Source organism: Cervus canadensis, chromosome 28 (assembly GCF_019320065.1).
Source record: "Cervus canadensis isolate Bull #8, Minnesota chromosome 28, ASM1932006v1, whole genome shotgun sequence".
NCBI lineage: Eukaryota > Metazoa > Chordata > Mammalia > Artiodactyla > Cervidae > Cervus > Cervus canadensis.
Genome location: NC_057413.1, coordinates 3,007,019 through 3,029,117, shown reverse-complemented (window position 1 = coordinate 3,029,117; position 22,099 = coordinate 3,007,019). Strand labels below are relative to the sequence as shown.

Sequence of the window (22,099 nt, the reverse complement as noted above, 5' to 3'; positions counted from 1 at the left end):
GGCAGCCGCCGTCTACATATGTATAGTATGTAAATATACGTGGTATTAGAGGGCAGCCCCCATCTACACATGTATAGTATGTGTGTGTGTGTGTGTGTATATATATATATATATATATATGTGGTATAGAGGGCAGCCCCCATCTGCATATGTACAGTATGTGGGCAGCCCCCATCTACATATGTACAGTATGTACATATATGTGGTATAGGGCAGCTCCCCATCTACATATGTACAGTATGTATATATATGTGGTATAGAGGGCAGCCCCCATCTACATATGTACAGTATGTATATATATGTGGTATAGAGGGCAGCTCCCCATCTACATATGTACAGTATGTATATATATATAGGGTATAGAGGGAAGCCCCCCGTCTACTTATGTTCAGTATGTATATATATGTGGTATAGAGGGCAGCCCCCCATTCTACACCAGAGGCAGAATGACTGCCCTCCACCATTTCAGCGGCTGTTGGTATTTACTCATGGGTGAAAGGTCTGCAGGAGAATCTGAGAAGAACTGAAGCGTCTTCGAAGGTGGGGAAGGTACCTCAGCCAAGTCGGTTTTTAATGCAAGGATGTTCAGAAAGGGGCTGTTCTGTGCCTAAACGCACACTGCTTCAGAATCCTAAGAGCTGAGTCAGCGGAGAGTCTGTTGGGTCTGTTTTCATTAAGATGACCTAAGTTTGCAGCTATTCCCATTGGTAAACATGTTCAGGGAACCAGTCACTAAAATAAACCTGCCATTCATTTGAGCTTCTTTCAGTCGTTTTGCAGAGGGTAAAAATTTTTTAACCTGCTGGGAGTAGGAATGCAGGTCCTCACGTGAGCAAGCCATTGACCCTGGGCTTAAAACTGGACGACCAGACCCTGGGCCTCCAAGCTCCTCTCTGGGAAGCAAGCCACCTGGAGAGGGTGCTTTCAAGGGAATCACGTGGCTGAACAGCCAAGGTCACAGGGGCCAGCCTGCCAACATCCTGCCAGCCATCTGAGGGCCGGGCCAAAGTGCACGGCTGGCCCCTCTCAGGGGCGGGAAGGGGCAGCCACAGGGGGCTCTGCTGTGACCACAGGGCCGAGGGCTCCGGTCTCGCTGACCAATGCGGACAAGCTTCTCTTCCCGGGCACTGCCCCATGGTCCGACTCTCGCCATAAACAAGGTTTTTGCTTCTCCCCATGCGTGTGTTTTCATTATACTTTCCTCACATATTCTTTTTTAAATTATTTTTTTATTTTGACCATTTTTTTTAAGTCTTTTATTGAATTTGTTATAATACTGCTTCTGTTCTATGGGTTTTTTGCTTTTTGGCCATGAGGCAGGTGGGATCTCAGCTTCCCAACCAGGGCTCGAAACCGCACCCCGTGGACCGGAAGGGCGAAGTCCTAACCATCGGACCACAGGGAAGCCCCTCATCACATCTTCTCGGGAACCATCCCCATCCAGCAAGCACTGGGGGTCACTGACCTCTCGCCTGGACAGACCCCACGTGGTCCTCGCCTTCGCAGTGACCCCGCCACCTGCCGGTCCTCGCCACTTCTTGCTACACTTTCCTTTCACAGGCAGAATCGTTCCCAGTGTTTGACTTCCCTTCCCAGGCCCCTGGGTCCCTTCTTGGACTAATGAAGCCCAGGTTAAACTACTGCGTGGGCTAGAGAGTCTGCACCTAGCAGTCCGTGCTGAAAACTGACCCCTGGCCACCAGGACATGGTGAGAGAAGGGGGTTTAGCAGCCCACATGCCTGTCTGCTGCCAGGACAAACGCTTTCACTGGAGCCAGCCAGTCACCCCACCTTAGTGTGGCAGGGTGCCCCACAGCCGTCGCCAACACTGCCCCAAAGAGCGGGCATGTGTTCACTGGTATGGGGGGGACAGGGGGTGAATGGAGGTTGACATCCCTACCCAGGGCACGAGCTTATGAAACAGCCCTCCGCCCGGGCATTTCAGCGCCTGGGTGAGATTTTCCCTTCTTACCTTCCTCTTCTGCCCCTCTGATCTCACATCCTGCTTCTAATCGGCGCTCAGAGGGAACACATGTAAGGTAATTACTCCTGAGCGCGCTGTGGAAGTGCTCATTGATTAGAAATCATTTTCAGAGGGAACGCTGTAACACAAGAGTTTTGATCAAAGCTGGATTATTACTTCGGTTCTTTGTCTCACCCACGTACACTTGCTCCCTCCTCCTGGAAGAAAATTTGTGTGTGCATGATGGTGGATCATAAGGGAGCTGAGAGTTATTTCTAGAGTGGAGCTATTTGTTTTGTTCATTAGTCTAAAATAAGTATTTCTCTAAAAAGCCACTCATCAAGGCTTTTCCCTCCAAAACCCATGTTCTGAGCTCAACGGCATTGCCTTCAGCACCGTCTCCCTGGGAGGAAGTCAAGCTCAGGTTGAGATGCTCTGTGCTGCCGGGCGAGACCCAAGCAGGGTCAGAGTGAACGCGTCTGTCCAGGCTGCTGAGAACGACTGTCGCGAGGATGCAGAGAGCCCTCTGAAGACTTGACTGGGCTGTGGGGGGCTCGGGGTACCCAATGCATTTACCCACGGGCCCATCTTCCTGTGCTGGCCACTTCAATGACGAGCACCTGCACGGTCCAGTGCCTTCAGGAACTGGCTTCTTTTAAGTTGTTCACAACTGTGCAAATTTACTCTCTTATGTTGCTCTGGAGGGCAGGCCTCCAAGGTCGGCGACAGAAGCTGGAGGAAGGTGCAAAGGAGGAAGTTTTTTTTTTTTTTTTGACATTTAAAAAATCCTCTTCCGTTCTTCCTGGGGTGCTAGGTTAGATTCTACACGCAGAGGCAAAGGCAGGATATATTATAAATCAAGTCTCAGTGACTGCTTAACATGGGGAAGGAATGACTTCAGATATTCCAAAAGGCTTTTAAAGTGAAAATACTTCATTCAGAGTAAGAGTTTTATCTTGGAGTAAACCATCCTTAGCCGTTACTCCGATTAATCAGAAAGCTTAAATAATGGACAAGTGATTTTTTTAAAAAGTCATATGAGGGATTTATGTGATTCAGAAGCATATTATACATGGATTGTCCTGGATCAATTACAGCTCAAGCTTTAGCCTATATTGTTCTTCATTTACAGTTCTCCATACAGGTGTCTAAAGTATGTATTTTATATATATGCGTGTTATAACCCGGGCTTCCCTGGTGAATCAGATGGTGAAGAATCTGGCTGCAAAGCAAGAGACCCGGGTTCGATCCCTGGGTCAAGAAGATCCCCTGGAGGAGGGCATGGCAACTCACTCCAGTATTCTTGCCTGGAGAATCCCATGGACAGAGAAGCCTGGAAGGCTACAGCCATGAGGTCGAAAACAGTTGGAAATGGCTGAACTGACTTAGCATGCACTCTTCATGGTGGGAAGGGGGAGAGATGGCCAATACCCAGATTTGATTTGGTTTTTCTGCAAAATATGAAGCGATGTAAGAGCTACTATGCCTCCTTTAAGTCCTGCCATGACCACCCAACAGTTGTGTGACCTCAGGCCAGTGACTTAAAACTCTCCAAGCCTCAACCCTCCCACTGTACCAGCATATAAAACGGTAGGTCATACAGAACAGGTACTCAATAACCCCTGCATCTGCATGCACGGGCACGCGCACCTACACACACACACGTACACACACACACATTCTCTCACTCTAATTAAATTGCCCACGTAGGATTACAGGAAGAACAGACTTGAAAGACACATAGTCATGAAAAAGCTCAACATTATCTTGGGGATATAACCTTTAAAAACTCAGTCCAAGAGTGAAGCGGATAGCAGTAAAATGGAGCATGACTTTTTAAAAAAATAAAAGGATTATTCAGACACCCACCAGATGATTTGAGAGTCGACTACAGACAAGTTACCTGAGGGAAGGACGTGACCCTCGGCAGTCCGCTCGCATCGAGGGGAGAAGCCCGGTGAGGCTTCAGAGCCCCCTGCTGTAGCCCGACAGGCAGCTGCAGACAGCAGTGCAGGCGCCACCCGCGGCAGTAATGGCGAGTGACAGGCTGGTCCTCGGAGACCCTGCCTGACGGTCGGCGAAATCCACAAGTCCACAGACACCTCACGGCCCTACACCTCACGGCACCGTTCTCACTGACCCATCTGCAAATAAAGAACCAGACGTCCAGTAGAGAAGAGAGGAAGGCAGGTCTGATACCCAACTCACAACATAATGTGGCCTTTCCCAGGCACCCTAGAGCTTCCTACAGGCATCTGTGCAAATGGTTGGATGAACTCCGAGCCAGTTCACTCTACCCAAGCAAGAAGAACCAACCTACTTTGCATTCCTGAAAATCCCCAAAGATACTCTGAATACACCTAATGAGATTCCCAGGTGAGAAAAAAACCTTCATGAGTGCTCTAAATGCAGAGTACAAACATTGTAACATTTCACATGCAAATTCCAATAATGACTGAGAACAATACAAGCGCGTGTGCAATAGGGTAACATGCCCACAGCAGGACAGGAGACACACAGACAGAGAGCCAGCCCCTGGGAACACGTCCACAGCCACACCGAAGGCTGAAGGACACGTGTTAAAGTTAAAAATTCAATCATTCTGCTTTTGTAAAAAAAAAAGCTAGATGTGTTTCCATGAACTTCCTTTCAATTTTAGACTTTTATGTTGCTGCTTTTAAGGTAGATTTTTGACACCAGGTTTGTAGATGACGAACCAGTGGCTTGTCCAGATAAGAGAGGAGGCAGGCGAGAATGCAGGTGAGAATAATGACGTACACTCCCTGGGGAGACGTCGTGAGGAAGCGGGGTTTCATCCCGCGGTGCACGGCTCCGCAGGCAGCCTCACCGCTGCACGTACTGCCCAGGGGCACCCCCCCCCATCCCCAGTGCCCTCGGGCCCCTGCATGAGTCGCCCATTCATGCCACAGGGATTTTTATAAGTTGGTGGAACAATAAATGTCTAAAATAGACATCTAATGGTTGATGTGCTCTGGAGACTACTTTATCATGAAATAGATTTTAAAACACCAATAGAGGATGGCAGAATCGTGCCACCTCCTAAAAATGACCGGTCTCTCTTGTTTCATGAACACTGACAGCAACGATCTTTCAGTCAACGACACCACCAGATCGGCTGCGCGCTGAATTCCAAATCAGAAAGCAAAGTGTTGGAATGAAGACTCTACAGGGTCCACTTTTGGACTGAATCTCAGCTGAGTAACACAGACGCTGGGCCTGTCCACAATGGAAGTCTCATCAGATACTGCCTTACAGATGCGCTGGGTGCAAGGTCCGGCATTTCTTCCCATTTCTTCTATCAAAAAACGTCACACTGCTTACATCCTAGAGCATTTATTGTGCTCAGGAAAAAAAAGTATACTGCAATTTCTTCTTATGGTGTTAAAATAATTCCTTCTCAGATCTCAAAGCCCATCACATGTTTTTTTCTTTCGTAATATTCTCAACTTTCTTTCCTGGTCTTCCAATCCAAAACAAGTAGACCGTATGAAAGCAGCTTTGTTGCTCATTTTCATCAAGCAATTAGGTGTCTCTTACGAGCACGAGTCTAACTATACACGTAACACAACACACACACTTTGCAACGGGAAGCTGTGCCATTCTCGGTGTGTAGTCAGTGCTTCCTTTCAATTACAGTGAGTTTCCCCCAGAAGAAAACCCAGCACTAGGATTTCGCCCCCACCGCCAACAGTAGTTAACGCTGTAAACGTTCGTGCCAGCCCCTGCAAGGGCCCACGTGCTGCTCCATGAGGCCCGCCGGCCCCCTGCGACACACGGTCCACTCCTCCCGGGACGTGGCAAGAAATGAGATGGAGTAAGACACAACCACATCATGCATCCTCTGCAGGCCGACCGAGCTCCGGGAACCCTGAGCAGTCTCAGGAGCACCAGGGACACCCGTGAGGGCGCCCCGCCCCCACATCTGCTGGGGACTGTTCAAACCTGCTTTTCCACCAAACACTCCCATGTGATATTTAACAGAAACAGTTGCCTTCTCTTCACTGGGGGACGGGTGGAGGGGCTGATTTTAAAACACAATGCAAAGGCCCAACTGATAAACAAATATAAAAGTTTAAAATTATTAATACCGCTCCTTTCAAACTTGAATGTTCAAGTTTACTGATGATAAAGAAGCAAAACCTCCTTCTAACTACAATTATTAGCCGCTCAAGGCAGCATATCAACAGATCATAATAGGTATTTTTCACAGTTGCTTATGAGAGTGTCAGCACGACTGAATGTAATTTTTTTTTTTTGAATGTAATTTTAATTAAACAAATCCGCCGTTATGAGTACAATAACTGCCTTGCCATTTTTACATTATGGCATGAGCTAAAAGGAAAAAAAAAATCCCCCTTGTATTGCAATAAGCAGAAAACCTATTTAGTAAGTAAAAGTATTGTTAAAAATAGTAAAACAGCATGATTACAATATATCAATGTGTAAACTGGGTCCTATGTTAGAGTCGGACTTCACCCTGCACCTGGTCCAGCCACTGGGCAAGCAGAGCGGTCAGCAGGGGGACATCCAGGCAGGAAGCGGGGCTCCATGCCAGCTGTGGGGCGTGAAGGAGGGGTCCCCACCACCCCTGGGGGACCCTGCTGAAACCTCTAAGACACGTCTGTTTCCTGAGGAACACTTGCTCTGCTTCGAAGGTTGGAGGGACCGTGAATTCTGGTTTCCTACTAACTATTAGGATTTTTCCATCTTGAATATCTGTGTTGATCTCCTTTACTTAAACAATGCCAAGAATAGCTTCTGTTCAGACTAGGCTTCTCGAGGGCTTGGTCTGTTTAATACTGCCAGCTATATTCCTGCGGCAGACATGAGATGACATGATTTGGGATTCATATTTAAACAGATTTTCTTGCCGGAGGAATCCTGAAAGGGAGAGGTTCAATATCTAGGTATTCATTGATTGACTCTAGGTCAAAAAAAAATCGCATCCTAAATATAACGGAGTCTTCTCCGCTTTCCCTGTATGTCCCTCCCACTTCTGTCCTCCTGTCCGCTCTCTGTGGGGCGGCTGTTTCAGGTTTGGGAGGTGAGTGGAGGTGTGCGGCTGACTTCTAGAACCCTGTCCCCCAAGTGGACTTGCCGCCATCCGGAGGAGGCCACCCCCACAGGGGTGAGCAGACCCTGCTGCACAGACGCACCCAGAAGGACATGAGACCTCAAGGAGTGTTTCCTTCCTGTGCCATTTCCAGAAATGCTGATCAAAGTATCATTTAAATTCTAAATCCTGCTCATATGCTTAGGTCCTAGTTTTCAGGCCATACCTTTTCCTGAGCTGAATACACTGACTGCAGCCCTTTAAATGAACCTGGGGAAGCTTGTGTTCGGAGGATCCCCTGGCGCCGGGTGGAGGGTTGCAAACCACTGTGTACGCACAGCCTCTGCTCTCGGAGCGCCTGGAGCAGGTCCTCCAGCAGCCTCACTCGATCCTTTAACTGAACCAAGCAGGGAAGGAAGACAAATGTGGGGTGACGGGAAACAGAAACTTCCTGCAGCACTGCTTCAGAGGGAACAGCCAGACACACAGCTGCGAGGGGCAGGGCCAGGGAGCGGACCTGAGCACAGCCTCTGGTTCTCTGCAGTGCGTCCCCCTCAGCCCCTGGTTCTCTGCAGCCCGTCCACCCTCAGCGTGTCCACATCACGCATCCTCTTATCAGGAACGCTTGTGGAATAAATCTAAGTGAAGGCACGGGGTGGGGGGCAGGAACAGTGAAGAAACGGGATGATCCGAAAGGTTTTCTGAACCGCAGTTCCCACAGCCCCTCACGAGGCCCTGGCGCCGCCTCCTGGACGGTGGCTCCTCTCAGGGGCTCGTCCTGTGGTTCCCCCACCACCGCGGCTCTGGCCGTCCCTCCGAACCCCGCCCTCCCTCTCCGCGCCCCCAAGGTCTTCCCCAGGGCTCTCGCCTCGTCCTAGTCCCACAGGATTAGTGTGGGTGCTAAACCTGGCCTCCCTCCGGGGGCTCTCCCGTCAGCTTGGCTGTGTGTCCCCTCTCAGCCCAAGAGGTGCAAAGTAATCAAATCGCCTCCTCCAAAGGCCGCTCCCTCCTCCCCTCCCTTGGCCTGGTCAGCCTCTGTCCTTCGAGTCCCACGGGCCAGGGGCTGTGTTTACTCCCCCGCCCCCATGGTCCCCCCCTGGAACGGGCTCACCTTCCCTGTAGATTCAGACCCTGAATATCTCCCCCATCAGCCAGCTTCTTCCTACAAGGATCCCCCCGCCCCCCGCCCCTCACCAAGGACTCATCTCTTCTCACAGACTATGCACACACGCTTCTACTGGGTTGGCCAAAACATTCATTTGGTTTTTCCCACAAGATGGTACATGAACGCCTGAACGAACTTTCTGGCCAATCCAATACATCTTTCTCCTATGATCAACCTCACCCCTGGCCACAGGCAAGATGGAAAATCCTTCATAAACTGCAAACCACTGAACGAGCTCAGGGACTTCCCACATGCTGGACGAGAAAGTCCACGCCTTTATAAGGAAGTTAAGGGCCTTTGAGACAGGTCTCACCCCCAAGCACAGTCCCTTCCCCAGCCCGTGCGCCCTGCACGCTGGTCAGTCTGAACTCCTCTCCCACCTCCGTCTTCCACTCTTTGGGCAAGCCGCCCCCTCTGCCCTTGCCCCTTCCATATCTAAATCCTGTTTGCCTTCTAGACTCCGCTGAACCACGATCTGCAAAGTTGCTTGAGCACTTAAGGCAACGTGAGACGCAGCCCTTCTTTGAAACCATGGTGGTGCACCGCCCATTCAAGACCCTTGAAGGCACAGGGATGACTGCAAACATCATCTGCACAGACCTGCTATCAGACTGTGAGCTCCTTGAGGACAGTTTCTCGTTTCTAAAAATCGCTTTGATATTTCTGGACCACTAGACTCATAGACAGCGCGGTGGCGCCCCTGCGGTAAGTGTTCAGTGCAGGTTCCCTGGAACGAATAAGTCTCACCCAGACGGCGTTCATTTTTAGCCACTCCAGCTCAGAGGAGAAGAAGAGCCACTTCAAGCTTGCACTTAACAGAAACACCGAGAGCCCAAGGCGGCCACAGCTCCTCTCCGCGCTGCTCCACGTCCTCTGACTAGGACGATGCTGGCTTCAGCCTGCTTCCTCTGCCTTCTTGCCCGCTTCCAGGGCCCAAAGTTTCTGGAACTCACCTGGTCTCCAGTAATGAAAACCCACATCCAAGGACCTTACATGCCGGGAGTTACAGTGGTTTATGGAGTCTGAGGAAGGACCGGGGAAGGGTCGGTGCAGCCAGGGCTCCGCACCACGGCGGACCAGGACCCGCTCCGCCGGCATCCGCCTTCCGCCTCTCTTCTCGGCTGCTTCCTCCGCTCGCTCTCTGCCGTCTACACTGCAGGAAACACGGCCAGCGACGGTTCCCGGCAAGACCCCTCATAGCCCAAGTTCTCTCTAGTTTTCCACCCAAACGAGATGGAGAAGAGGCCCATTGGCCCAGTTTTGTGAGGTGCTCCTCTCTGGACCAGCCGGCCGGGTCTACCGGGTCTAAGGGCAGAGTCCCGCCGGGCTGGTGCGCCAGCTGCCCTTTCGAGGCTGCGTGCAGGGAGGCAAGGCTTCCGGGAGACGGGGCCGGGGTTTCCGGGAAAGGGACGCAGGGGCTTCTGGGAAAGGGGACCGGGGCTTCCGGAAAAGGGGGCCAAGGCTTCCGGGAAAGGGGACCGGGGCTTCCGGAAAAGGGGGCCAAGGCTTCCGGGAAAGGGGGCCGGGGCCCACTTCTCCTGTCACCCTGGGCAGGACAGCGCGGGGCATCACGGTTTGGGAGCGCCACTTTCAGGAGGTGGGAGCTTCTCCACCTTCCCCGAGCAGGCAGCTTTTCTCTTCATGCCACCTTCCTTCATAGACGTCCCTCGTTCCTCGCGTTACGGCAAAAACAGACATACGCATGAACTCGCCCTAATCTGACCCCTTGAATTTCTTTCCTGCCTTGTGATCGCTCCTCTTCCAATTAGAAGAGGGGTTTCCTAGGTAACCGTGGATAATCTGCATACTTCTAACACCCCCCCCATCAGCTTCCTGATCCTGGGAGCTCAGAGTTTCAAAATGTATTTTATACAGGATATGACCAACCTTCTTCACGAAACTGTCCCCCCCTCCCCCTTCTTTCTTTCCTTTCCTCTATCTGAATATTTGGTCCAAACTACACTATTTTTAAACCAGTGGTTCACTCACATCCCACCTTATTGCAACCTAATTCTTGTTTCTATATAGCAATCCACACCCCACGTTTCTCTCCTGTAAGAAAAGAAACCATTGTAACTGAGAGGTAAGGTTCTGGTCATTTAACCAGAAAATGTTACCAACTGGGGTGTGTTTTTGGTCTACGTGGAAAGGGGTGTCAGTTATATCCTGAAAAATAACGTAGAGATTTTCTTTCTTTTTCTTTATGATGAATCAATTTCATCAAAATTTCTTAAGTGAGTACTTTGTTCTAAATGCCAAAGAGAGTAGAAAGTTCAAGACCTAGCGCTTGACACTGATTTACAGTGCAAGAATGGAAAAATGTATAAATATAAGGTGATGGAGCAGTTGCTAAAACAGAAGAATGTGCTAGAAATGCTTCTTCTATTGTAACCATAGAATTTCAAAACTTGCACACTGGTTGCATTACTAGACAGACGATCCAGGAGAAATTACCATATTTAATGAACGCTAGGATAAGAGATGGATTTCCCTGGTGGCTCAGATGGTAAAGAATCCACCTGCAATGTGGGAGACCTGGGTTCAATCCCTGGGTTGGAAAGATCCCCTGGAGGAGGGCATGGCAACCCACTCTAGTATTCTTGCCTGGAGAATCCCCATGAACAGAGGAGCCTGGTGGGTTACAATTCGTGGGGTTGCAAAGAGTCAGACATGACTGAGCGACTACGCATAGCACAAGGTAAGACATTATTCTGGTAAACCTTTGTGTACACATCTAGACCTCCGCTGTCATCTCCGGTACAGATATTTCACCTGCCTAATTTCCAAGACTAGCTTCCTTCCTCATCTTACTATTGCCACTTCCTTTCGGGAGCAGGAGAGGACTAAGAACAGTGGCCACATCTCTCAAACACAGACTTCAAGCACTTCTGTGAAGTGTTCTTTCTCCTCTGAGAAATACTACACATGCGACATCCTACAAAACAGTTCTGGAAGGCGATTGGCATTCTGTGGATTTTGTCCTCATCTCTGAATTGTGCACGCATGGAAAAGACATCCGTGTAAATGAGACTTAGGACCGACCCAGAATCCCCGGCCCTTGTTTGCTGTTACCTGAAGGGAAAAGACCAGGGCAGGACATGGGGGGGGGGGGCGGTTCTCTGCGCAGCCGGTGGGGAGACTGGGCTCAGACAGAGGTGACAAGCATGACACCAGTGGGGCGGGGGGACCAACTGTGCACAAGCCTGGAACACGCAGAGCACCTCAGGGCTCCACAGCTCAATGGCGAGCCGGCCGGGGCCGCGCAGGACTGCCCACGCCCAGCCAGGAGCCGCGGGGACGCGATGGTGGTCACACCATGTCCAGTGGGGTGAGCTGGTTTGTGAACACGCATGAGACACCCTCTGGGGCTTCCAGAACACCCCAAGGGGGCTCTGCTGGAGACAGAGATGCGTGTGAGCAGGTGGGGGGACAGCAGGGGACGGCGGGAACGGAAGCCCCTTTGCTCACATCCCCAGCATCTGAGTCACAAGAGGCCCGGTGATGGGGACGCCTTGGGGCGTCCTTGTCTCCTTCACGGGACTCTCAGGACATTCTACCTTGCTCTCTTCTCACTAGACCCCGATCAGATTCCCTTGATGATAACACCCTCTCTGACTTCAAACTACACCTGAACCAATGATCACAGTGACGCTATGGACTACTAAAACCAAGCGAAACAAAGAGACGGAAGCTCCCACAAACACCGGCTTCGCCCCCTGGGTTTTCTAATCCCACTGTTCCCCGTGTCCCCCTACCCCTCACGTCTCAGATTCTGCCCCGTTCTGGACTCAGAACCAGACTCCACCTCTGAGGGGGACCCGCAGGAGCCCTGGGCTAGCAGGGCCCAGCAGAATATGCAGACAATCCTGGGAGGACTCTGCCCCAACATCTGGGGCTCCCACCCCAGGAGCGGCCTCCATGCTCCCCCTGGCCAGCCTGAGCTCGGCTCTCCTCCACACTTGGCTGGATGGCTGTCCCAAAGCCCGGCTCTGTGACTGCTGGTCTGCCCTGCTGCACACTTCCACCTGCTCCTGACTGCCAGGGCCGCTACCAACACCCCTAAAGGCAGACGCCCCGATGGCGGGACCACTGGGCCCACCTGTGCACACCACCGGTCCTTCCCCCTGGAGGGGCCCCTCCTCCTATAGGTGGTTGCCCCCTGCCTTCTCTGGTGCATCCTCCTGTCTGCTGCTGGAGCCTCAGATTGACCAAGTTGAGGAAAGCAAGTCTCCAGGAGACCCTGGAGTCAGCTGCCTGGAACCACCCTGGCCAGCAGGTCCCAGCCCAGCCCAGGGTTAACTGGGGCCAAGAGGCGCTGGGGGCACAAGAGGCCAGCCAGGTGAGGCCCAGGTTGGCGGGGCATCTCTGCTGCTCGGAGATCTGAAGTTTTGACGACTGACTCAAACAGGTCTCACCTGTGTATCGCGGAGACCCTTACAAATACACACCCATCCTTAGAGACTCAGCTCCCAACTCTCTAGTGAGGATAAGGGCATGGTGATGCTCCGCACAATTCTCAGGCTGCATTTGGATTCATGCGCCTCGTGGTCGCCAGGACAACATCACCAACTCTGAGGACCGCGGCACACAGGGCCCGAGTGTCCATGGGGTGTGAAAAGTGAGGTGACAAACAGGGGGACTGGCAGTGGGGGGGCGGGGGAGGGCCGACTCCCACCGCGGCCCCTGGGCATTCATCTGGGTGGCAGCCGTTAGAAAGTCAAGGCTACGGTTTTCCAGTGGTCATGTGTGGATGTGAGAGTTGGACCATAAAGAAAGCTGAGCGCCGAAGAATTGGTGCTTTTGAACTGTGGTGTTGGAGAAGACTCTTGAGAGTCCCTTGGACTGCAAGGAGATCCAACCAGTCCATCCTAAAGGAGATCAGTCCTGGGTGTTCATTGGAAGGACTGATGCTGAAGCTGAAACTCCAATACTTTGGCCACCTCATGCGAAGAGTTGACTCATTGGAAAAGACCTTGATGCTGGGAAAGATTGAGGGCAGGAAAAGAAGGGGACGACAGAGGATGAGATGGTTGGATGGCATCACCAACTCAACGGACATGAGTTTGAGTAAACTCTGGGACTTGGTGATGGACAGGGAGGCCTGGCATGCTACAGTCCATGGGGTTGCAAAGACTGAACTGAACAGTGGAAAGAAGTGACCTTGTGAACTGAGATAACAACTTTAAAGACCCAAATGATAGAAAGCCTTTCTCTTAACCGCCCATGATGAGAGGGGAGTTCTGCTCCTCATTCCACCCCTGCGAGCACGACAGAGACCTGTCCCCACACACGCTGCCCTGGGTGCATGTCTTACCTGGCATCCCTCTGACCACTACTGTCGGGGTGGGACCGGGCACCACGAAGGGGTGTGAGGCACACTTGCCTGCGTCTTAGAAAGAGGGCATTCGCTCTCCACACTTACAAAATGGTGCACAAGATGCTGAGCACAGACACTGCCGGAGAACTCGCTGAAGAGTGCCAACTGCAAGTCCGGAGGAGAGAGGGGCTTCCTGGCTAGTTTCCACAGAGGTGCGGGGTGACGTGGCAGGTGGCTGGGGATGGGCTGGCCCCGCCTCGCCGGCATCCAGCAGGCACTCAGGGCCCTCCCTGCTCTATGCACGGCTGCTCCTCTGGGGTCAGGTCAGCCTGCAGGTGAGCCCCAAGAATCCTCCCGCAAATGGCGAGGTCCTGGGGGACGCGGCAGAAGAGGAGGGGTGCGGGGACTGAACTAATTGTGTACTATAGTGTCTCCCGCTGGGGGCCAGCAGGGCTGCCCTGTGATGGTGAGAGAATATACCTCTCCCAGGCTGCTTCAGAAAGAAGGCGTGGGGACGGAGGGGAGGGATGGGATCGGGGAAAAGAAATACCAGGCTAAAAATAGTTTTCTTAGAACTGCTTTCCCGAGCCACAACAATAGACATTCTTATACTCATGCCACCAGCCTTGCAATAAAAATGAGGGAAGGGCGAGCAGCCAGTGGAGGTCTAAGGCTGTCTCCTTGGCACTGCTCGAAGACTATTTCAAGGGGACATGTCTTCTGACGCGCTCTCCCAAGATTAGCTGAAGCAGGCTTCTCACTGCCAGCCCATCTTTAAGTTCCGGTAACTGCGCTTACTCAGCTCTGTCTCTAGAAATGAGACCAGAGATGTCAGCCACCCGCTGCCAGTGCCCACAGCATCGCCTCGGCATACAGCCCAGAGACCATTCCTGTGGATAATGGAGCCCTGCCTGCCAGCATCCACGCTGCTGAACGAAGTATTTGTATTTTTTTTTTCTTTCTGATTAAAAATTTACTCCTCAAGTTGCGGGAAGACCAGGCACCATTTCAGAAGGACACGCTGAAGCCTCATTCTCTTCTCTCTAGAATCACAGCTTCATCATCTGGACCGACCGCCAAACCCGAGCGGACTCACTGTACTGAGGTCGTCCTCTGTCTTACAGGAACAAGATGGGTTGACTGTGGAAGTTACTGGTTGATACTCGACCACATAGCGATTATTTCAGAACGCGGAGATTTTCAAAGCATGTCACACAGACGGGCTCATCTTGTGTTTGCAGCAACCACTGAAAGATGGTATCCAAGCTCCCAAGTGGGCAGAGGAAGGAGACTGCGGCCCGGCGGCCTGGGACCAGGTATTAGAATGCAGAAACGTGGAAATCAGGGCACCCAGCTCCCAGCTCTTTCCACCAAACCACACGGCCTCGCCTTCCAATGCCATAAACCACCTCCGGTCATGGAATAAAAGCCCCTCGAGGGAGGGAAGGAGGATGGGTAGGCACCCAACAGCCACGAGGCAGCAAGCCTCCTTCCACCCCTGAGAACACTGAGGGCGGGTGGAAGGAGGCCCGGGGCCCTGGGCCCCCGCGGAGCCTGCATCAATCAGCAGGCCGGCAGCTGAAGACTAGAATGAGACCGAGCCAGTGGCCAGGGGCAAGCAGGGAGTCCTGCAGGTGGAGGCGGCCGGGCGGCCAGGGAGGAGGAGGGGAGGGGAGGACTGGGAGGAGGACGGGAGGAGGAGGGGAGGGGAGGACTGGGAGGAGGATGGGAGGAGGAGGGGAGGGGAGGATTGGGAGGAGGACGGGAGGAAGAGGGGAGGACTGGGAGGAGGATGGGAGGAGGGGGGAGGGGAGGACTCGGAGGAGGAGGGGAGGAGAGGACTGGGAGGAGGACAGGAGGAAGAGGGGAGGACTGGGAGGAAGAGGGGAGGAGAGGACTGAGAGGAGGATGGGAGGAGGAGGGGAGGGGAGGACTGAGAGGAGGATGGGAGGAGGGGGGAGGGGAGGACTGGGAGGAGGATGGGAGGAGGAGGGGAGGACTGAGAGGAGGACGGGAGTGTCCCTATGCCAGTTCTGAAACCGCGCAATGAGCCCCTCTGCTGACAATGCTCTTGCCTGGAAGCAGGGGGCAGGCGGTTTAGAGCGGCCCCCAGACTAGACCAACTATAGGTTCTGGAACCAACGGCGGCTCGTCCACAGCCTGCTCAGACCCCAGGAAGCAGCCTGGTGCGCAGGGCTCCGCCCAGCACAGGGGGTGACGGTTTGCTCAGTGGGCCTGCCTCCCCCAGGACTGGTGCTGGTATCAAAGAGAGGACGGGCTGAGGCAGCGAGGGGCGGAGACACGAATGTGTGTTTAACTGAGGGAAGCGCTGAGATGCAGAGGGTCTCTGGCCTCAGACCTGCCTTGGTCTGAGTAGCCTTCAGCCCTGACTTAGGCGTACCCTAAATAAATCCCTTTGTCCTGAGGAGTCACCATGAGGGACTCTGTCCTGACGACAAAGCGGCCTAACAACCCAGAGTTGTTTTCACAGAAGCTGAAGGTTTCCACCAAAGGGCGCTGACTTGCAATAATCAGGACTGGGGGGTGTGTCACTCACAAGATGTCAAAGACCCCCGGCTCAGCCCTCAACCTCGTGCAAAGAGTTGGTTCCGAAAATCCAACGCATTCAAATATGAGGGACAAAAAGCAATCACACGCACATCACTGATGCACTAACTAAAATACAGGGAAGGAAAAAAGAGGGAAACGGCAGAAAAACTTACTGACGGGAATCAGAGAAAAATGTTGCCGTTGGGTCACATGAAATTTCTGGCCAAGTATTTTGCAGTGAATTTTAAAAACCAAATGAAGCAATTTATCTAAGAAGGAAAAATCACAAAGCAGAAATGACTCTGGGAAGAGACAGGAAGAAAACAGGGAGAACTGAAATATGAGCTTGAAGAACTCAGAAAAGGTGGGTGTGGGACAGAATAACTGAATCGGAATGTGGGCAAGGAGAGACCAGAGAAGACGGGGGTGGGGGAGAAGGTAACGGTGGAGGGAGCACCCAAGACCAAGTGGAGAGAGAGATTTTTTCAAACATCAGAGGGAAAAACAGCAGCCTGAGGTGGCGACAGAGGAGGGCTGGAGAGCATGTATGGATCCCCGAATGAGGGGTCAGGAGAGATCCTTGTTGATATGATTCAAGAAAACTTTCCTGAGACCCAGGAGGCAGCACACCTTGATTAGAGAGAGACAAGGGTTCACAGAGCAGCAAGAGCAGGTCACACCCGAGAGGGATCCTGACACGGTTATTAAACTTTAAAGACAAAGAATTCTTTAGGAAGAAAAGAAAAAAAAGGTCAAGCCTGGCCTCAAACTTCTTTATATCGACTTCAATTTGAGAAGACAACTGAGCAACATTTATGAGACCCTGCTCCCCGCAAAAGTGGGTGAAGACAAGGACCTTCTGTCCGACCAGGCTGCCAGTGAAGTACTGCATAAACGGAGACACAGTGCTGAACATGCAGGAGCTTGGGATACTGCCTCCCCCAGTCCTTGAGCAGACTTCTAGACGCACACTGAACTCCTAGGGCGTAACACGGGTCTTGGCGTGTGGTATGTGCTTAATAAACGTTCAGAGAGACGAACAAAACAGCTTTCCTGCCACAAACTGCTCTTTCAGCTTCATTTCCTCGGTGCCTGGAATGTGAGAGGATAAGATATCGCTTCTCAAAACAACACCAGAAAACTCCAAGATCTTAAAAACCTTCTGTTTAATATCCTTTGTTTACTAAGGCAGGAAAGAGGAAAAACGCATCTTAGAAAGATTTTCAGAAAGTACGGATACAAAAGAGTTTTCGGACATGCCAAAGGTTCACTATAAATTCAGATCACATTTGTCTCTTACACTACATTGCAGCAGAACTCCATTACATATTCCCACATGCCATTTGCCACAGAGAAACAAAAATGGATAAGCCAGAGAGGGCTTTTTTTTTTTTTACTTACTTTGGATGTTCAAACTTGTCTATAAGATCAACTTTTTCCACCAGGTCTCCTCCAATTGTTCGGACTAAGTCATAGAAATCATTCTCCGTGTAATTCTCGCAAGGTAGCCAGAAGGAGATATCGTTGATCACAGCAGGGTATTTGCTGAGAGGCTAATGAAACGAGAGAAGAAAAGACAGACTGATTTGTAAGTTGGATGTCAATGTTTGAGTGTTTTCAGGGCAGGTTTCGCTTGGGCTAGTTAGAAAATGCTGGCAAGACATTGCTTCAGCACTTGAATGTTCAGGAACAAAACGAACTTAAAAGATAAGTCAGTATCCGAAATTAGCAAATTCCATTAGGAATACTGCAGATCCTTATCACATTCATGTGTGACATTACCATATATTTTATTTATATTGCCATTAATGTTCAATTTAGTATAAAGCAATTTGAATACATCATACATCAGTTTTTTTTTCCATTTGAAAACTAGAGGAGAAAAGTTCACATTTAATTAACAAGCAATTCATTAACTTCCTGTGATACTTTGAGGAAGCCATTTTAATAGAGAAATAAGTAAGGGCCTGTCAGAATTGATATTTCAATTAGTAATGTCATTATTTGTTAGTATTTCTAATTATTAAGGGAATATTTCTAATTGTTAATTATGTCGGGAGTTATTTTTCAAATTATGCTTCTAAGGATGTGATAGACACAAATGTAGTCATTCCTCCATTTTATCTCACTCTTTTCCCAGTTTATCAGGGGTCACTAACTAGTTCATAATATTGGATACACATTTAAAATTAGGTATTTTTAGAAATTACCAAATTTGTTTACACAGCTTAAACACATACATCACAAATATATATCTACATATTACTCATATATATATACACATGTGCATAGATAGTCATGACGGAGGTCTGTAAATTACTGCCACAATAAAAAATGTCTCCTTAAATGCTTCATTATATACCTATGAAATCTATACAACTAAGGAAATATCTACTAAAGCTATAAATTTGTTAGAAGTTTATAAATTGATTTACACTAAGCCTGATATCACTATAAACCCCCTGATGAACCACTGATTAGAAAAAGTAGAAAACTTTTTAAACAGAAAAACCTCTGAAGAATCAAGTACTCAAATATAAATGATCTCAACTTGCAACATCAATAAAGCTGTCAAACAAAAGCATTGGTTCGGAACACACATTTCAAACGAACATAATAAAGCTACCATCCAGGTGCTCCTGACAAAGTACCACTGCTCCTGAAAGAATCTTGTTTTTTTCAGAGCTGAGATGCTGTGATTTTAAACAACCTGCAGGTTAAGATAACAATGCGAGATGAAGGGAGGGGGCTGGTTACACAGTGCTTTTCCTTTGGGTGGTACCCTTCTGCCACTTTTAAGGAACATGGAAATTTAGGGGAATTAGTAAAGAGGCAGGGGTTGCCAGGAATAAGCATGCAATCTCTTCCACGACAGACATGGGAGGAGGCACTGGTTTCAGGAGTCCAAGAACAACAGTCAACATGACAACAGCCAGAATATAAGACACTACAAAATATAGGGTTTATATTACCGTAAATACAGGTGTTAAACCATGGAGGAAAACCCAGACCGTTGTATTGCAAACCTAGTTCACGCTAACAAGAGGTAGCAAGTTTAAAGCAGCGATGGCAGGTGCCTTGTGAGCTTGGCAAGTGTAGAACCCAAGGCTTTCACAGCTCCTGACGGCTGACCCTCTCTCTCTTGCCGGTGAAGATCTTTTCATTTCTCTCCAGTGAAAGCATGTGGGAGGCAGACTTCAGAACTGACCTGGCTGAGACACGCCCACGTAAACCATCTGATGAGGCTGAGACTGCAGGGTTACTGTGTCTCTGCCCAGCTATGCCCATTAGCAATGATGACAAGTCTGCCATCGGACAGAGCTGCTTCTGCACCGGGAATCTGTCTTTTCTTCCCAGCTGCGTGGAGGCTTTTTTCTTTATCTTGGAGGTTCTAATGAGGCTGGGCCTGCGCTCATGTTGGTTTATTCTGCTCAGGACTCAGCATGCACCTTCACCCAGATGGTTCACATCTCCATCCATGTTGGAAAGTTCCAGCCACGACTCCTATTTTTCTCTTCCAGAAACCCAATGCTCTGCGTTGCAGGGCTTCTCAATCTACCTTATGTTTCTCTTACCTGACTGATTGCAGGGTTTTAATCTTTACATATTTGTGCTCTGTGCTAGGTGTAATTCTTTAGTCACGGCCTCTGAGTTACTCATTCTCCTTTCAACTGACTTGTGGTCTCATCTGTTTCTCCCTCTTTTTTAATCTCTATTTCAGTGAATCTATTATTCATTTCTGATTTTTCTAATTTCTTTTCCCCATAAGTATTTACACTTCGTTTTTTGCCTTTTATTCAGAATTTCCTCTTCTTCATTATGGTCTTGAAGAACTAAAGAGCCTCTTAATGAAAGTGAAAGAGGAGAGTGAAAAAGTTGGCTTAAAGCTCAACATTCAGAAAACTAAGATCATGGCATCTGGACCCATCACTTCAAGGCAAATAGACGGGGAAGCAGTGCAAACAGTGACTGACTTTATTTGGGGGGGCTCCAAAATCACTGCAGATGGTGACTGCAGCCATGAAATTAAAAGACACTTACTCCTTGGAAGGAAAGTTATGACCAACCTAGACAGAATATTAAAAAGCAGAGACATTACTTTGCCAACAAAGGTCCGTCTAGTCAAGGCTATGTTTTTTCCAGTGGTCATGTATGGATGTGAGAGTTGGACCATAAAGAAAGCTGAGCACCAAAGAATTGATCCTTTTGAACTGTGGTGTTGGAGAAGACTCCTGAGAGTCCCTTGGACTGCAAGGAGATCCAACCAGTCCATTCTAAAGGAGATCAGTCCTGGGTGTTCATTGGAAGGACTGATGATGAAGCTGAAACTCCAAGTACTTTGGCCACCTGATGCGAAGAGCTGACTCATTTGAAAAGACCCTGATGTTCGGAAAGATTGAAAAGTGGGAGAAGGCGAGGGTGGGATGATCTGAGAAAACAGCATCGAAACATGTGTATTACCCAGTGTGAAACAGATCACCAGTCCAGGTTGGATGCATGAGACAAGTGTTCAGGGCTGTTGCACTGGGATGACCCAGAGGGATGGGATGGGGAGGAAGTTGGAAGAGGGGTTCAGGATGGGGAACACATGTAAATCCATGGCTGATTCATGTCAATATATGGCAAAAACCACTACAATATTGTAAAGTAATTAGCCTCCAACTAATAAAAATTTAAAAAAAAATTTTTTAAAAAGAAAGTGGGAGGAGAAGGGGGTGACAGAGGATGAGATGGTTGGATGGCATCACCAGCTCAGTGCACATGAGTTTGGGTGGACCCTGGGAGTTGGTGATGGACAGGGAGGCCTGGCGTGCTGCGGTTCATGGGGTCACAAAGAGTCAGACATGACTCAGCGAGTGAACTGAAATTGATCTCTTAGAGGACCCTGGGTGTGGGGGAGGGACCCCGGGGGGCTGGCGCTTCCAGAGTCTCTGGAGGAACAGCTGTCGAACCTCGAGGCGGCTTCACTGAGCTTTGCAGCTGAGCATCAGGCCCCGGTCTTGGCCCTGCTGAGTGTGTTCACACGTCTGAGGAGACTTACACAGTTTTCTCACCCTCAGACGTGAGCAAACTGCAGTGAAGAAGACATGAGGTAACACTCGTGAGGCACATCCTTCATCGTTTTCTCGCCCAGCTCAGCAGACGCACACCTGTGACAGCTCTCCAAGACCCCGTTGCTAAAGGGACTGGGGTAGGGGTGGTGGTGGTGGTTTAGTCGCTCAGTCGTGTCCGACTCTTGCGATCCCGTGGACTGTAGCCTGTCAGGCTCCTCTGTCCGTGGGATTCTCCAGGCAAGGATGTGGGTTGCCAGTAGGGGAGGGGCTTGTCTAAAGAGGGAGATTTTGGTTTAACGGGGCTCCCCCGCCCTGGCTGGCCCCTTGCTCCAGGCTCGCCCCTGCAAATATGCAAAATATAAACGTTTCCATGTACTTGCTGAGGTGAAAACCTCACAGCGTCCTTCCCATTACCCGCAATGAAGTCAACATCCTCCAGCCCCGTAACTGTTCAGGAATGCCGTCTATTAAGGCCACCTGACCCCATCCACGTAACGCAGCCTGGGGCAGTCATGTTTTACTCAAGGAATTGGTTTCTACACCAACACCTCCCTCTCGACTGAACCGCAGTCTGTTCCCTAGTGTTGCTCAAGGAGGGCACAGGTTACCTTCCCCACGGGGAAGGTCTTCTGCTCTAGTCAGCGACCATTCACTCAGCCTCTGGCTTCTTCCCTTTAGGCAAAGCTAGTATGATTTTTTTTTTTTCCATTTTAAGATTATTTTGACAGTCGTTCTGACAGGGACGGGTCCGCTTCCCCGTCAGCTCGCCACAGTTCTGGAATTGCCAAGATGATGTCCACTCAGCTTCTAGCCACGGCCACGTGTGGGCAAAAGTTCACCCAGTGTGGTTCGCCCCGGGCTCTGCATCTCCTCCGAGAACACACCCTGGCCTCGGGCTTCGATGGTGATCTCTGAGAACACACCCTGGCTTCGGGCTTCAGTGGTGATCGGTGATCAGTTACCGACCTGCTGCCCGT

At 50.3% G+C, this 22,099-nt stretch overlaps 1 protein-coding gene across 6 annotated transcripts in view; it reads right to left on the bottom strand.

Moving 5' to 3' along the window:
* Positions 1 to 22,099, bottom strand: part of FARS2 (phenylalanyl-tRNA synthetase 2, mitochondrial) — a 289,442-nt gene that overhangs the window by 83,255 nt on the left and 184,088 nt on the right. For 4 of the 6 annotated variants that reach the window (XM_043450463.1, XM_043450461.1, XM_043450460.1 and 1 more), the window contains 2 exons: positions 17,470 to 17,621; positions 3,866 to 4,106 (listed from right to left, as the gene is read on the bottom strand). In XM_043450463.1, coding sequence (XP_043306398.1) covers positions 3,866 to 4,106; positions 17,470 to 17,621 — 393 coding nt within the window. The remainder of the gene's footprint in view (positions 1 to 3,865; positions 4,107 to 17,469; positions 17,622 to 22,099) is intronic. The other 2 variants (XM_043450465.1, XM_043450464.1) reach the window with 1 other exon arrangement.